At 41.9% G+C, this 17,923-nt stretch overlaps 1 protein-coding gene across 1 annotated transcript; it reads left to right on the forward strand.

The window, feature by feature from the left end:
- Positions 1-4,025: 4,025 nt before the first annotated feature.
- Positions 4,026-6,386, forward strand: LOC140038462 (uncharacterized). Its single transcript, XM_072083824.1, has 2 exons — positions 4,026-5,240; positions 5,529-6,386. Exons 1-2 carry the CDS (start codon positions 4,026-4,028, stop codon positions 6,384-6,386), a joined length of 2,073 nt encoding a protein of 690 aa, XP_071939925.1.
- Positions 6,387-17,923: the final 11,537 nt, after the last annotated feature.

The following is a 17,923-nucleotide window of genomic DNA, read 5'->3' on the forward strand; positions in this document are numbered from 1 at the left end:
TTCATAACATGAACCTACAAACTTGGTGACCTCAGACTAAGTTGGACTGCCTTCGACCAAGCCCTTACCGGCTCGAATAGTCCAACCAGGTCAAGAGTTCGCCCCAAACTCACAAACTTCACAAAATTATTCAAAATCACAAACTTTGCAAACTTTACAAACTTTATTCGAAAGTCGCCCCGAGCCACAAGCTCAAGGGTTTTGGTTCCAAAAGGTTCATATACATATGCCAAGTATAATTATACATTCAAATTAGGGTTTAGGTCGAGTGCGATAAAGTACACCCTCGCCTAAGTGCCCTTTTCACATATCTCAAACACATAGCAAAGAAAACACACCAAACTGGCCTGAATACTTACCCAGAAACTGAAATAGCAAAAGTACGAAGTCGGATCGAAATGAACAGCTAGTAGTGGGCCCCACCAGTTCCGCCCAGCTCACCACCGTCTGAAATAGAAGATTGTGTCACATCATATCGCAAACGACTACTATCGTGCCTAAAACAAGCAAAACGGCAAAAACGGCACGCGCGCACGTAAATATGACGAACGGAAACGGAGACGGCCGTTAGCGGAAACGGCAGATTTGACACTCGTTTCTAGTTTACTCATAAGTTGAGCTACGAATATCGGATTAAGGCGTATGAGATGCCATATCGAAGCTTAAAGGATGAACAACAACTGTTATGAAGACATCCAGAACTGAAACTGGAGGCTTTAGTCCCAAATGAACCAAACACAATCACTTACGAAATCTGGCCAATGCACAAATGGTCAGTTTTGAGTGCAAACTGTTTTCTATGCTACACATGGTCAAAAGAGCTGAAAATTGGCAGTTAGATAGTTCATTCCAAATGGAACAACTTTCATGAAGGTCGGCAACCCAAATTCGGAACAGAAATTGGTCATCAGGACCAAAACAGATTTCTGGTCATTTTCACGGGCAGGCCTTGTTTGCTCGGCTATATCTCAGGTTTTATAAATCCGATTCATGAAATTCCAAGGGCGTTAGAAAGCTCTGATATAGGGCTATAAGTTTGGTGTTTTGGTCGGAAGACCAAACAGCTTGTAACTCAGTCAAATGTGAAGCCAAAGTTCCAGCCATAAACTTTCCAAAAACGTACCAGAATCACAAACCGTATTTGACCTCAATATGCGGTAATGGCACCAAATTCACTACGGTTATCGGATGGGGGTGTAAGACCCACCGTTTCGAAGCTATGAAACAGGGCTACAACAATGTAGAAGGCCACTCAGTCCAAATCCTAGCACAACTAGGTCAAATATGCAAAATATGAAACCAGAATTACCAAAACAGGTTTGCAAAACACACAAAAATGTAATACGTCAATCTCAGCCTACACAGGTCCAAATGCCGAAATTCCAAAGGCATAAGTTAGCTACGACATCCAGCTACATTTCCTCAGAAGACACCAACTTCAAAATCCAAACCAATTCCAGTCAAAACAGGCAATTACTATCGCAGTTCGGACATTCTGTGCACCAAAAACAGCAAAAGTAAAAACGGCATAACTCACTCTAAACTAGTCCAATTGCCCTGAAATTTTGCAGGCACACTAAACTCATCAATACCTACAACTTTCATGTTTTGAGCAAAGTCCAATTCGGCCTCTAGATATGACCTAAAATTTCGGACAGAATAGGGGTTCAAGAACCCTAACTTTTCACATTTCATTCCAATTCCAAAATTGGTTGCATTTAACAACAATCCACACCTACTAGAGCCAAAGCCCCTTATTACCAACCATCATACTAGTCCAAAACATCAAAATCATATGAAACCAGAAAATTCATCATAAAATGGAAAACTTCACCAAAACTCTTCAAATCAAGAAATAAATCACATTTTCCAACACTCAAGCCACTTCTAAGCATAATATAACCATCATTAGGTGTAGGGGAAAGGTTGAAGCATCACTCACCTAATAACAAGAGAGAGGAAGATGATGGACACCTTAGCTCTTCTAAAAAGCTTCAATAAACCAACCAATATCACCAAAAGGAAAGATTGTATGGAGTAAAACTAACTTAAACTCTTGATTTGGTGGATTTTGGTCCAATTGGAAGCTTGAAAGTTGAAGAATTTCCTTCTTCTTTGAGAGAGAAAGGGCCGGCCAACACAAGGAAGAAAATGGTGATTTTTGAGCAATTTTTGGATATTTAATCTTTTGGTCAAAAAAGTCAAGAAAGTGAATAGTAATTCTTAAAGTCCAACCAATAGGAAAGTGACACTTGTCACCTCCATTAATGCCTTCTTATCTTTCTTTTCTCTCTCATATCAATCACTTCACACACACTACTTATCTCTTAACACCCGATAAATTTTACACAGTATCCGAAACTTAACCTTATTGGCCGAATTTTTCCGAACTTTTCGCACTAGTGGGTCCCACATCCGATATACGTTCTTAATTTCTCAAAAACTAACTAATACTAGAAAAATCATCTAAAAACTCTATTTACTCAATAAAAATTATCTGGGGAATTTTCTAATAAAGAAAATGTAGAAAAAAAACGGGTTTTCAATCTTAACCGGAACTTAGGGTTTAAATTGTAATTCCTACTTAGGGTTTTCGAAATACTCCCAAAACCAAACGTTACCGCCAAATTAATGAATATATCAACGTAGTACGAACTGGGGCCTCACAAACCAAGAGCTGGCTGTAGCTCCGGTGTGGGTGGCGTTCCCTGATCTGCCTCTCCCGTTCTTTCAAAAGAATCAGTTGCTGCGGCTCGCTGCAACGCTGGGTCGCCCACTCCGGGTTGACGCAGCAACATGCGACCTGAGGCGCCCTTCCGTGGCGCGAGTTCTGGTGGAAATCAATCTTGCCGCAACACCGATTAAGAGGGTATGGATTGGAGAGGAGCAGTTTGGCTTCTGGCAAATGGTGGAGATGGAAAATCTACCAGAATACTGCTCCCACTGCAATATCTTTGGGCACGCTGATGACGCCTGCTATAGGAAGAATCCAACTTTGCGTTCGGTGAAGATTGCAGATCACGCACATCGCGCATCCCAGCAACAGGTGTATGTGGCAAAGACAGCAGACGCAGCGCCTGGCAGCAAGGGTGGACCGCTGAAGGGCGCGGAGGGCGAGTTGGCAGCAGGAGCAATTCAGGGGGGATGCAGCAGCGGAATAACCCCAGCAGTCAGCCCCGGAGGTGCAGTTGCAGTGGAGGGGAACGGCGGAGGGAAGGAATCCAAGCTGCTGATGGGTGCGCAGGAGGGGGTGGCGGCGGCTTCCATGCTGCCTGCACAACGTCCGGAGGGAAGCAGCAGAATGGGAAAGGGACCGACGGTAGTGCCTGAGGCAGTGGGTACTTTGGCTGTAAGTGAGGACGTGCGGATCGAAGGAACTGTCCTGGAGCAGCCATCTTCCTCAGCGCACGGACCAAGAGGACTGCCCCAGCACTGGCAGCAGCAGGTAGGGCAGGCGGTAGGGGATGGACTGGTCATTGACCTGGTTTGCTCCGGAGAGGGGCTGGAGGTGACGGAAGCAGAGGAAAACATTGGTGGACAGAACAGGTTCGCGGCTCTCCAGAGCATGGAAGGGGAGGGCGAAGACGGAAGTATGTCGGACTCGTTATGGGATTCCCCGCCTAGAATCCGCAGCCGGGATCTGCCGCGGAGATTATCGACGGATAATGTCGTCCCGGTGGGCATCTCAAAACAACAACTATTGGAGTCCCACAAGGAATTGAGCCTTAGGTGGCAATCTTTGCAGGCAAAGGGAGTGGTAGCACGAGCTGAGGGAAGTGGCGAGAACGAGCGAGCAAGGGACAAGCCAACCTCTGTCAGGAAGGGACGGGGCCGTCCGCGCAAAGATGCCCCCCAGAATCAGGTTCCGTTCATTACTCAAGCTCCCTACTCACTGCGTTCTAATGTTAAATCCAATTAGTATATTATGTTGGAACATCCGGGGAGCCTCACGTGCAGACTCCCTTCGATATTTGGGAAAGATTTGCCACAACAGTTCGGTTCGTCTACTGGCCCTTTTGGAACCTATGTCTGAGTTAGGTCAATTGGAAATAGTTAGACGAAAACTTAAATTTGAAAATGCAGCAAGTTTCATCAATGGGAAAATTTGGCTTCTCTGGGACACGGGATTAACTCTGAATTGTGTGGAAGGTGCAGAGCAAGTGGTCCATGTGATGGCATCTTTTGTGTCTGGCGCCTCCTTATATGTGTCATTTGTTTATGCCAAGTGCACCAGAGTGGCACGACGTCCGCTCTGGGAGGCGTTGGAAGGGATAGGAGGGACGATGAGTCTCCCCTGGATGGAAATAGGGGACTTCAATGTGATATCCTCTGCTGAGGAGAGGGCCGGGGGGTCCCCGCCCAATGCCCGTAATATGGAGGAATTTAATGACTCAATGTTTCGTTGTGGATTATCCGCATTGGACTTTGATGGTTCTCAATTTACCTGGACTAATGGATCGCTGTGGCAGAGGCTGGATCGGGCCTTGATAAACGGCAGGTGGATGGAAGCGTATCCGGTGTCTAGGGTGTCACACCTAGCTAGGGGACGCTCAGATCACGCCCCGTTACTTGTGAAATGTGTCCCAGGAATGGGCGCTCCCTCCCCAGCCTCCTTCAGATTTCTGAATGTTTGGGCCCGTCACCCGGGCTTTTTAACGGAGGTAGGCGAAGTTTGGGGGACGGAAGTTTCGGGGGTAGGCATGACCCGGTTCTTCAATAAACTGTTACAGTTGAAGAAAAGACTGCGACAGTGGAGCCGAGAGACTTTTGGTGACATTGCTTCCAGGGTTAGGGAGGCAGAGGGCATTTACAGACAACGGGAGGAGGAATATGATAGGCGGCGAGACGACGACTCCAGGATCCTGCTCAATGAGGCTAGAGCGATATACACTAGGGAGCTGGGAATCGAGTGCGAATTTTGGAGGCAAAAATCGGCAATTAAGTGGCTTCGTGAAGGTGATGCTAACACCTCCTTCTTTCACTTGGTGGTCCGTCAGCGGAGGAACTCCAACTTTATCGCTCGGATTAAGGATGCGGAGGGCCGATGGTGCGATACTGGGCAGCATATTAAGACCTCGGCGACGGATTTCTTTGCCAGCTTATTTACGTCAGATTTGGCCTTCAGGGGCCGTTACCCAGCACTTCCATTTGCAGTGCCTCAGGTGGACAGTGCCAGCAACGATAACTTAAAAGTTATACCAGTAGCGGAGGAAATTCGAGAGGCGGTGTTCTCGATGGAGGTGAATAGCGCCCCGGGCCCGGATGGCTTTGGAGTGGGCTTTTACCAAATCTGCTGGAGGATTATCCAAGAGGACCTTGTGGCGGCAGTCCAGGATTTTTTTAAAGGGGTCGGTCAGCCAAGGAGTTGGTCGAGCTCCCTCCTAGTTTTGATTCCCAAGGTGGAGGGAGCCTGTTAGTGGCGCGACTTCAGGCCGATTAGTCTATGCAACGTAAGTTCCAAAATTATCTCAAAGATTTTGTCGTCCAGAATTAACAAAGTGCTCTCGGCGATTATATCGCCTTGGCAGACCGGGTTTGTACCGGGCCGGGGTATAGCGGACAATATACTGTTAGCTCAGGAGCTAGCGCTGGATTTGGACAGGCGTCTGAAGGAGCCGAATCTGATTCTAAAGTTGGATATGGAGAAAGCATACGATAGGGTGGAGTGGCCGTTCTTGCTCTTCATGCTTCGGCAGTTTGGCCTGGATGAACAGGTGGTTGATTTATGTTTCAGGACTTTCTCCAATTCGTGGTTTTCAGTGCTGGTCAACGGCGAGCCAGCGGGGTATTTCAAATCCTCCCGAGGGGTCCGGCAAGGGGACCCACTGTCGCCTGCTCTGTTCTTATTTGTGGCCAAATTTCTAGGGCGGGGGATTAACGACTTGTTCCTGGCAAAGGAGAGTAGGTTTTTTGTTTCTGCGGGATCGCGTGTCCCGTATTTAGCTTTCGCGGATGATATCCTTGTCTTCACACGTTGCTCGGCGGAGGCTTTGACTGCGATTAAGCAGTTCCTGGGGCATTACCAAACATGGTCGGGGCAGAAAGTAAATATTGACAAGAGTTCGTTCACCCCCGCCTCTGCGATGACAATGGAGCAGAGAGAGGCGGTGCAGTCTATCCTCGGTTACCGTGAGCTCGGACTACCCTTTAGATATCTGGGGGTTCCGTTGGTGAAGGGCAGATGTAGTTGCGTGTCCTTTGATGGGCTACTGGCAAAAGTGAGACAGCGACTTTTCCATTGGAGCTCCAAGTTGTTATCCATGGGGGGAAAAATCATTCTTATTCGCCACGTGCTTAGCTCCATGCCGCTGCATTTGCTCCAAGTGATGCAGCCCCCGAAGGCGGTCTCGGTCTCTCTGGGACGAATCTGCAATGCTTTTCTCTAGGACCACTCCATGACGGAGAAGAGGGTTCACTGGGCAGCCTGGGAGAAAGTTTGCTTTCCGGTAGGAGAAGGAGGTTTGGGGTTTCGGTCTTTTGAGGACATGATTAAGGCTTTCTCTTGCAAACTGTGGTGGAAGCTGAGGCAGAAGGATTCGGCATGGGCTGAGTTCATGCATTACAAATATATCCGAGGTGTTCACCCGGCACTCGTTGATGTCGGTCGTCCCCCTCCGACTTGGCGGCGCTTGGCAGACATTCGTGAGTACGCGGAGGGTAGGATTCGTTGGTGCTTGGGAGAGGGTCTGGTGGATTTTTGGCAGGACCGATGGTGTACAGACTTGCCTTTGGCAAAGCTTCTGGACGCAGCAAATAGGCCGACTGTGCTCGTAGGTGAACTTTATTTGTGCGATGGTTGGGATACAGCGCGGCTCAGACAGTGGCTGCCAGAGACATTGGTTTCCCAAGTCCGGCAGCAACAAATTTTTCCACATTTGAAGGACCAAATGGTGTGGGAGGGGTCCGCCTCCGGAGTCTTCACGGTCTCGACGGCAGTAGAGGGCCTTCGCCAGAAAGGTATTTCCTCCATGGTTAGTAGGTACATTTGGAGCGCTATCCTACCGAAGAAGATGTCCTTTTTTGTTTGGCGTTTGCTGAGGAAATGGGTTCCCATAGACGATCAGGTGCAGCGGAAGGGGGTAAAGCTGGCGTCGAGATGTTCTTGCTGCGAAGGGGCGGGCGAAACTACGGAGCATCTTTTTGTGACCGGTCCAGTGGCTACTACCATTTGGGGTCATTTTGGTCAGCAGTTCGGGATTCTGAGGCGGGAGTTCTTCGGGGTGTCATCAGTGCTGATGGCGTGGTTCCTATCGCACCGTATGGTGAGCGAGAACCATGTTCGGGTAGTAGTTCCGATTGCGGCCCTGTGGTTTATATGGAGGGCACGGAATCAGGCTAGGTTTGAGGGGGTGAAGATGCATGCAGATCATGTTATATGGCAGGTGGGTAACTTCATTGAGCTCCTAGGGCAAGCGCGGAAATTGGGGCGGGCATTTCGAGGAGATAGTGATTGTATTTGGGCTAGGGGGTCTCACGGAACGAGGGCGGTGAAGCGACCGTCTCTCGTGGCGTGGGCCAAGCCCCCCGCCCCATACCTGAAGCTGAACACAGATGCCCGGGTTGGCCAATCTGGGGCGTCCGGGGGTGGCGTTGTCCGAACGAGCGAGGGCATGGTGATTTTTGCGTTTTACAAGGAGTTTGGGGAGGTTGGGGTGGATCAGGCGGAGGGACTGGCAGTGCTGACTGGGTTAGCCTTATGTCATGACAGACAACTGACCGCAGTCAGGGCAGAGAGTGACTCTAGTGCGCTCGTTCGGATGGTCAATTCGGGAGCTGTGGTACGCTGGCCGGTGTGTAATGTTGTGAGGAAGATACGGGGCTTATTGACGGAACTGGGGGCGTCGCTCTGTCACATCTCTCGGCAAGCTAATATGGTAGCAGATGCTCTAGCTTCTTTGCAGCTGGGACACGACCAGGTTTACACTGGTGAGGACTTACTTCCACGAAGGATTCGGCACCTCATGCGCTTGGATACCCTAGGGATTCCGTTTGTTAGGGTATGAACTGCCCACAAAACATTATGTGTTTGCCTATATTATTTAAAAAAAAAAAAAAAAGAAAAGATCTAGCTCGTTTAGTTTGGCAGGAAAAAAAAAAAAAAAAAAAAAAAACCAAGGCTAAGATCGTGTACTACAGATAAGATCACCAAATTAAAGCCATTTTTGAAGTCTGCATATGTATTCTCTCTCCTCTTTCGACAGAATTGCACCTTCAGACTTGAAAGACATTTTCGAGTACCTAAGGGATTGGTTCTATATTTATTTTATTATTGAAAAAAAAAAAAATTTTCAATATCAAAAAAAAAAAAAAAAAAAAAGATATTGTTTTGTGATTATTGATGATTATTCTAGATATACTTGGGTGATATTCCTTGCTCATAAAGATGATGCCTTCAAGAATTTTACTTCATTGTTTGCTAAAGTGCAAAATCTGCTTGGTTTAAAAATTGTTAGGATTAGAAGTGATAATGAGACGGAATTCAAGTTTTGTGATTTTCCAGAATTTTGTGATCAAAATGGCATAACACATGAGTTTTCTATTGCAAGGACTCCACAGCAAAATGGTGTTGTAGAAAGGAAAAATAGGACACTCCAAGAGGCTGCTAGAACTATGTTGAGTGAATGTAGTTTGCCAAAATATCTTTGGGTTGAAGCGGTAAACACCGCATGTTATGTGATGAATAGAATTCTCTTGAGACCTATTTTGAATAAAACATCTTATGAACTGATTTTTGATAAGAAACCTACGGTTGGATATTTCAAAGTTTTTGGTTGTAAATGTTTTATTTTGAATTTAAAGGAACATCTTGGTAAGTTTGAAAAAAAATCTGATGAAGAAATATTTTTGGGGTATTGTGAGAACAAAAGAGGATATAGAGTCTTTAATAGAAGAACTCTTGTAATAGAAGAAGCTATACACATAACATTTGATGAAACTAATGATGATAATTCCAAAAGTTCGAGTGAGGATGATGATGTAGGTGTTCGTGAAGGAATGAAAAAACTAACAATTGGAGATGAAGGAAACTCTAAATCGGAAGCAAAGGAAATGGAGGATGAAGCTCATGAAGATCATGAAAAGGAAGATAAAGATAAGAATGATGATTCATTCAAAGACCTTCCCAAAGCTTGGAAATTTAGCCAAAATCATCCAAGAGAGCTTATAATTGGTGATCCATCCGAGAAGGTAAAGACTCGTTCCTCATCTAAGAAATTGATAGACAATTTTGCTTTAGTCTCTCTTTTTGAACCTAAAAATATCAATGATGCCTTAAAGGATAAAAACTGGATTTTGGCTATGCAAGAGGAACTTAATCAATTTGAGAGAAATAAGGTTTGGACACTAGTTGATAGACGTCAAAATCAACCTATCATTGGCACGAAGTGGGTATTTAGAAATAAGTTGGATGATAAAGGTGTAATTGTAAGAAATAAAGCTAGATTAGTTGCTAAAGGATATGCACAAGAAGAAGGAATTGATTTTGATGAAACATTTGCTCCTGTAGCTAGATTAGAATCGATTAGAATGCTTCTTGCTTTAGCTTGCTTCAAAGGTTTCAAATTGTTTCAAATGGATGTTAAAAGTGCCTTCTTAAATGGTTTTATTGATCAAGAAGTATATGTGGATCAATCCCCCGATTTTGAAAATACAAAATTTCCAAGTCATGTACTTAAACTTTCAAAAGCATTATATGGACTAAAACAAGCTCCAAGAGCTTGGTATGAAAGATTGAGTGGTTTCTTGATTGAAAATGGTTTCAAAAGAGGTATTGTGGACACCACACTTTTTACTAAGCAAGTGTTAAATGATTTTCTTATTGTGCAAATATATGTAGATGATATCATTTTTGGTGCTACTAATGAGTATCTATGCAAGGATTTTTCCACCATTATGCAAAGTGAATTTGAAATGAGTATGATGGGAGAATTAAATTTCTTCCTTGGACTTCAAATACATCAAGCCCTAGAGGGAATTTTTATAAATCAAGCAAAATACACCAAGGAATTGCTGAAAAAATTTGGCATGGAGGACTCAAAGCAAGTTGGAACTCCAATGTGCACTTCTACAAAACTTGACAAAGATGAAGAAGGTAAACATGTGGATGAAAAGCACTATAGAGGTATGATTGGAAGCCTACTCTATTTAACCGCAAGCAGACCCGATATTATGTTTGCTGTTTGCTTGTGTGCTAGATTTCAATCTTGTCCAAAAGAATCACATTTGAACGCTGTTAAAAGGATTTTTAGGTATTTGAAAGGTACATTAGACTATGGTCTTTGGCATGCTAGATCTTGTGAATTTGCTCTATATGGATATTCGGATGCGGATTTTGGTGGTTGTCGTGTGGACATAAAAAGTACAAGTGGAACTTGTCACTTTCTTGGTAATTGCTTAGTTTCTTGGTTTAGCAAAAAATAAAATGCAATCTCTTTGTCTACAACCGAAGCGGAATATATAGCCGCTAGTGCATATTGTGCTCAACTTTTATGGATGAAGCATACCTTGAATGATTTTAGATTGTTATACGACTGCATGCCTATATTCTGTGATAATACTAGTGCTATCAATTTGACCAAAAATCCAATTCAGCATTCTAGAACAAAATATATAGATATAAAGCACCACTTTATTCGCGATCTTGTTCAAAAAGGTGAAGTTTGTGTGAATTATGTTTGTTCTAAAGATCAAATTGCTGATATTTTTACAAAAGCTTTGCCATTAGATCAATTCATTCATCTAAGATCAAAATTAGGGATAATCAAAAAATCATCTTAAAAATTTTTCTGTTCAAAGCTTTCGGACGTCCGAAAGCAGATGAACGGACGTCCGATAATGTTCTTCCGCTATTTCCCAGAAAGCACCTGTTCGGACGAAACTGTCGGACGCACGACTTCGTTCGGCCGTCCGACAGTGCAACGTACACTTTTTAAAGTAACTTCCCTCCTCATTTGCTTCAGACCCTTCTTCTTCTCTTCTCACTCGGATGAAAACTGTCTCTTCTTTTCACTCTCAATTCTTGCTATTCTGAAGCACTTATTCCAAAATTGACTCAACCAAAAACTTTTTCGGATCATTGCGAGTTCATTTTCCTGATCTTTTCACCAAATCTCATCACATTTCGACAGTTCCCAAATTTCCCTCAAAACCCTATTTTCTCATAGCCAATATGGTTCAATCATCTTCAAGGCTCGTTTACCCCAAAATTCTTGTGTGATTCGCTCCCATACTACTGTGTGCATCATTAGCATCATACATCTTACGCATTTCACACAATGGTGAATCTAAGAGGAGGAAAAGTGTCTGCCGGACGCAAACACACACTCAGGGATGAAGATGCTGATTCTCCTAAGGCCAAAAGATCCTCCAAACGTGTCAAAAAGGGGGCAGTAAAGGCTCAAACTTCACAGCCTTCCACTCAGCCTGAATCCGGACAAGGGACTACATCTCAACCGCCCTCCCAATCAACCACAGTCTCCCCATTCTTTGATGATGCTGCCAAAGAAAAACACTCATGGATATCCCAAAAAGGTTTCATTCCTCAACGTACCATAAATCCCTCTGAATTTCGCAAGATAGGTTTAGAGTCCATTCTGCGTCTCTTTGAATTCCAGAAATGGTCACATATCATTTCCATGCCTAACGTTTATTATCCTGAAATGCTATATCAATTCTTTGCCAATCTTAGGAAAGGCACTGATCACACTGAAATTATGTCAAGGGTAAATGGGGTAGATTTAGTGTTTGATCCTGAGATTGTGAATGCTGTTTTAAATACTGCTATTGAACCAGGATGCAAAAGTAAAATTGCCAATTTCTTTTCTTATGAAGAGCATCCCACTGCTGATAATCACTTTGATAGTGCTAAGATATTGTCTTATTTTCAAAAGAAGTTTTCTGCCCCTTCTGATGCAAAACTAAATGACCTTGCTCCTGTGAATCTCATTGCTTTCTCAATGATTTCAAATTTGCTTGTGCCTACTGATGATCATAGGACAGATGCCAATAAAATGGAGCTGTATCTTTTTTATTGTTTTCGAGAAAAAATTCGATTAACTCCCGAAAGGATGAAGAACATCAAGAAGGAAACTCTGTTGGACGCTCGTGAGGAAGCATCGGACGTCCGGGAGGATCGGAAGCATGCCTCGGACGCACATCGATCGCGTCGGACGTCCGAAAAATTTCGCAAAGTTTTGATGACTCTCTGACGACGTTCGGACGCAGAAGCTGTCGGACGATAAAATCCCATCGGACGTCCGAACGACAACTTGGCTGATTTTCGGACGATGGGATCGGACGATGATTAAGCTGTCGGACGTCCGACAGCCCCAACGGCTAGCTGACTCTTCATCTGCCTTCTATCCGTTGGAAGCATTAATGAAACCCATTTTTGGTCCCCATCAAATACAAACGATTCTGAACCAGAGAGTGTGTGAGACCCCGTAATTTTCTCATTTTCTGAGTTTTATTCTATTTAATAGCATATTTTCTGCATTTTCTTGATTAGGACAATTTCTCGATAAGTTTTATGAGTAAATATTCTTTTTTAGATGATTTTCTAGTATCAGTTAGTTTTTGAGAAATTAAGAGCATATACCGGACGTGGGACCCGCTAGTGCGGAAAGTTAGAAAAAATTCGATCAATTAGGTTAAGTTTGAGATACTGGGATAATTTACTAGGTGCTAAGAGATTATTAGAGGTTGTTATGGATGAGAGTGGAGAGACAAAAGGATAACCATGTATTAAATGAAGGGACAAGTGTCACTTGGTGACTAATCCTTGGACTTTGACTACACTATTCACTACTTTACCAAATAAATAAAAAAAAATTGCCAAAAACTCATCCTTATTTCTAAGCTTCATGGCCGGCTCTCTCTCTCAAAGGAAAAGAAGAAAAATCTCTCAACTTTCTTGCTTCTCATCTCACTCAATCTTCAATTCCAACCAATTAAACTTGAAAGTTCTCTATAAAAATCCTTCTCTTAGTAATTGTGAGGTGATTAGTGAAGTAGTTTGGAAGACTAAGGTGCTCAATTGCCTCTTTTCTTGGGTTGATAAGGTGAGTGGCTATGGAACCCCTCTTTTCTATCTAATAGTGTTTAATTAAGGACTTGTGGTGGTTATGAGTGTGATTTGGTGGATTATTTCATGATTTTGGTTGAGATTAGTGAAGTTTTATATTTATTTGTGATTTTTCTGTTTTCATATGATTATTATGGTGTGGCCTTGGATGATGGTTAGCAAGTGAATTTTATACCGTTAGAAAGCTACAGATGTCTAGTTTTGAATGCTGCTAACGGCACTCAATTTTGACTTTTATACAAAAAGTTATGTTCGATCAAAGGAGCACTGTTCGGCTGCCCAGAACCCATTTCCAGATTTCTTTCAATTTCGAAAATCCAAGTTTTGTTCAACCAAATGAAATAATTTTTGCAAGGCACTTTTTACACATTATATACAACATATATCACTCAATTCCACAGCCAAAAAACCAACAAAAATTCGAAATTCAAGCAAGATAACCACAGGACAGATTTGGCCAGCTTGAACTTCCAACTTTCCTTCTATTTTTCCTTCACTTTCTAACCATATTCATCTCAATCAACACATAAGAAACCACAAATAACTAATTAAACCTCAAGGCAGCTACCTAAAGGCATCATCAAGTCCGCTAGCTTAGAGTTAAAACAAGATAAAATGGGTTTCCTCAAGCCCTCTACCTATTTCATGCTTTGGGTTATCAAATCCATGAAATCTAAACTTGATTCTTGAAGGAAAATGGAGAGATTGCAAGATTTGTTGGTTACTGTGAGAACCCGAAAAAAAAATTTCTTAATTTCTAGGCATTATTTTCTTTCTTTGCACACGTTTTCTATATTTTCATTATTATATTAATTTTATCGATATTTTTATAAGTAAATATAGTTTTTAAATCATTTTTCTAGTATGAGTTAGTTCATACGATATTTGAAGTGTGTATTGGACGTGGGACCCGTTAGTGTGGTTAGTGCGATAAAATTCGGTCAATTAGGTTAAGTTTTACATTAAGGGATTCATTTACCATGTGTTAGGAGATAATTGGAGGTTAGCTAGGTTAATTTGCAAGGAGAGACAAAAGGATGAGATCAAGCATAGGAATGGACAAGTGTCAAGTAACTATTGGAGGATGGACTTTGACCTACTATTCATCACCTTTACTAAATACCAAAAATTGACCAAAATCATCTTCATTTTCCTAGCATCTTGGCCGGCTCTCTCTCAAGGAAAAAGAAAAGAAAAGCTTCCAATTTTCTTCATCCAATCTTGCTCAATCTCACAATCCAACCGATTAAATTTCAAATCTCTCCATAAAAACCCTTAGCTAGGTGGTATTGTAGTAATTGGTGAAGTGGCTTGGAAGGATAAGGTGCTAAGTTACTTCCTTCCTTGAGTTTACAAGGTAAGTGGTTAAGAGATTCTTTCTTTGTTCACTTTGGTGTTAAATTAGTGACATGTGATAGTTAAGGTGGTGATTTTATGGAAGATTTCATGATTTTTGGTAGAGATTGATGAATTTTTATTTTTATTCATAATTTTTCTGTTTTATATGTTTAATGTTGGTTGGCCATGGATGATGGCTTGGTATGGTTTAGAATGAACTTATGGAGTGTTAATTGTAGCTATTTGCGGAAAATTTCGGTTTTTGTGCGGAAATTTCAGCTTAGGGTTCCAATTTTTCCTGTTCTGTCTGGTTTTATTAGAGGATGTTAGAGGCCGAATCTGTGAGAACCCATAAAAATCCTAATCTTTTCCGAGGGTTTTATTTCCTTTAATGGCATGTTTTCTGCGTTTTCTGGCTTAGGAAATTTTACTGATGAATTTTTATGAGTAATTGTAGTTTTTAGATGATTTTTCTAGCATTGGGTAGTTTTTGAAAAATTAAGAATATCTTTTGGACGTGGGACCCACTAGTGCGAAAAGTTCGGGAATTACCTGAATCGGAGTTGTGTGTGCTGAGATATGATTGAATGAATCAGGACTGCTAGATGAATTTCACAGTGAGCTTCGAACTGGAAAATTTGGGGTTGTTTAGGTAACGTTGACATAGTTAGCATGAGAACTGGACTAAGTAGTCTTCATCAAAGTTATAGCCCTCTGTCTTAGCTTCGAAACGGTATAACTTTCACTTCAATCCAATAAGTGTAGTTTCGGTTATGTCGGATACGCTAAGTAGCGGTGAATCTGCCTTTTTGGTTCCTTCGCTTAAAGCTTATTTCCGGTTATTTTCCTAGCTAAATCTTGTACTTGGATGACTTTGAGCCTATTGAATGGCTGTTGTGATGAATTTATATTGTGTATGACTTTGGAATTGATTGAGGAAATTAATGAAGCTATAAGTGGCTTAAAAATAGGTAAATACAAAGGGCGTGCTGCCCAAATTTACACTCGAGAATTAGGTAACGATTTGAGAGCAAATACCATATAAACCATCTAGGATATTTGCGTCCTCTTTTATCGAGGTATATAAGGTCAAATCTGGCCGAAACTTGTACACTTGGAAAAAATTGAAATTTACGACTAATAGAAATATGTTTTCTTCATTTTTTCGACTCAAATGGATATTTCAAAGTTTTACGAGCGAGCATAAGTTTTCCAAATATTTTACTCATATCCTTTGGTTTAAATGTACTCTTTTCACTTTCAAAATCATATTTATACTTTGTACTAGTAGTATTTGAATTGTCTTCGATTCACCTAACTTTTGCTGGAGGAACTGTAATAGATTCTTTTGATTAACCTTAGGGTTTATCGGTGATTGAGAGTGTTACCCGGAAAGATATTCTGGACTTATTTCGCCTTAATAGGTGAGTGTACCACTCCCCTGGATTGTTGTTTAATTGGTTTCTCTATACTTGAAATTTGTGACATGGATAACTGTGAACTCTGTTCTTTTGAATGAACGAGGGTGTACTTTATCACACTCATTCTCTTTCCTGTCCTGTATAAACTGAAATCTATTACTTGTACCTGTTATGAACTTGACCCTGTTACTTGCACTTGTTATGATGTCGTTTGGAAGTGAGTCCAGCGACTTTCCGGTTAAACTTGAGCTCAACCTCATGGGGAGTTAATTAAATCGAGCCATGCAAGGGCTTGGTCGAGGAAATTGACAATCCATGGGTGCTTGTTCTTATGGAATCTTTGAGTATTGAGACTCTTGATTCCGGTATACTCGAGTATTACCATTCCTATTCTTGTTTGGCGTTCGGGCCCGATAAGGGGTATGTTTGGTGAACGGAATTTTGGTGTTAAAGTGGTGTTCTACGGGACTGGTTCCTTCATTTGAACGTTGACGGAGTGTCAAAGAGGCTGGATCAAGTATTGCAACGGGGATTTGGCTCCTGAGAGCCACCTGTATCCTTTACATTGTGGTGTTCTTTCATCTCTTGTATTTGATGTGAATATGTGCCTTAAAAGTGATTTTCATGAGTTCTACTGTTCCTACCGTTTATACTTTTGGTACCTCATTGAGCTTTTAGCTCACCCCGTCCCGTTATCCTTGTTTTCCTTACAGGGAACCACTTTTTGGAACTGTGATTTTGAAGCATGAGTTGAGCTAGTTTAGAGATTTTGTATAGCTCCTCGATGGTTGGAAACCCTAATTGTACTTGGATGCAAATGTTCCCTTTTGACTTGTAAAAATATGAAGGTGGTTTATAAAAGCGTGTACTCATGTTCATGTGCAATGTTTGGTTTGTATATGTCCATTTCAAGAATTATCTAAAGTTACTTGTATTGAACTGGGTCCCGATCGGATTGTGACGTGGCAGTCACTGTTCATCTTCGGCTTTCGATTTTCGTTTTCCTTTTCATGGTTGTTGAATTGTTTAAGCGCGCCAATATATTCCGAAACGTTTTGATTTGTGTAACCGTCTCTGTAGTCCTGGCGAGAGCTAGGCAGGCGGTCCGCTAACCCCTTTGGTACGCCTTAGAGGGAGGTGGAGCTGTCACAGTTACCTCCTTAGTTCTTGAAGAAACTAGAATTTTCACCACAAAAACCTCCAAAAATTTCCACTAGATGATGTCTTCCACCAAGCTAAAGTTAATCTCCGAGAAGTATGGAAATTGGATGGTGATTTGTGAGAGAAATAGAAGCAAATATGGTGCAAGATGAAGGAGCTTTCCTCCTCCTCTTCCTTTGCTATTTTCGGCCGGCTCCAAGAGAGAGAACAGAGAGGGTTTTGTATTCAGTGAAGCTTCTCTTGGAAGCTTTAAAAATTTGTGGCCAAAAGTTGTACAAAAGTCAACTAGGAATAGTGCGCGAATAATGTCCCGAACTACCACTTTTCTCTCTTGTTTGTTGCACTTGTGCACTAATCTTCAAATGTAATTCCTTTAACACTATAATTATTCACTCTTAGTAGTCTACTATAAATTTCTTAAATCTCTACTTAGTCATTCCAATGCGAAATACGCGAACTTCGGATTCGCGCGCGCTAAAGCGAAAATTTGAACTCACTTACCTCTAATCTCTCAATTAACTTTTCTTAGTCTACTATTGATCATTCTTAATTCTCCAAGATTATTGCACTCTCGGATCGAATATTGTCTCGAAAAACGTATACTCGCTATTTCTCGCTAAACGAGCCTGTGAAAAATTAAATTGTTAACGGGACGTTTTTAAAATATAAGTGAGCCTTGTTCCATGTAAATAAATTTAAAATGGTTGAAATAAATTATTCGGAGAAAACAGGTGAATAAATAATTAGATAACCCAGTAAAATAAGATAAAAATAAGAAAATTTTTGGGTCCTCACACATTTCCTTCCTTGTATGTTAAGTGATTGTGAGTATATGTGAGTGATAATTGATCACTATTTCTTCAGGCGCTCAAGAGGATATTGAAGGAAACCTCAGAGCAGAACACTAAAGGACTTATTTACT

The sequence above is a fragment of the Coffea arabica genome, chromosome 3e (assembly GCF_036785885.1).
Source record: "Coffea arabica cultivar ET-39 chromosome 3e, Coffea Arabica ET-39 HiFi, whole genome shotgun sequence".
In the NCBI taxonomy this organism is placed as follows: domain Eukaryota; kingdom Viridiplantae; phylum Streptophyta; class Magnoliopsida; order Gentianales; family Rubiaceae; genus Coffea; species Coffea arabica.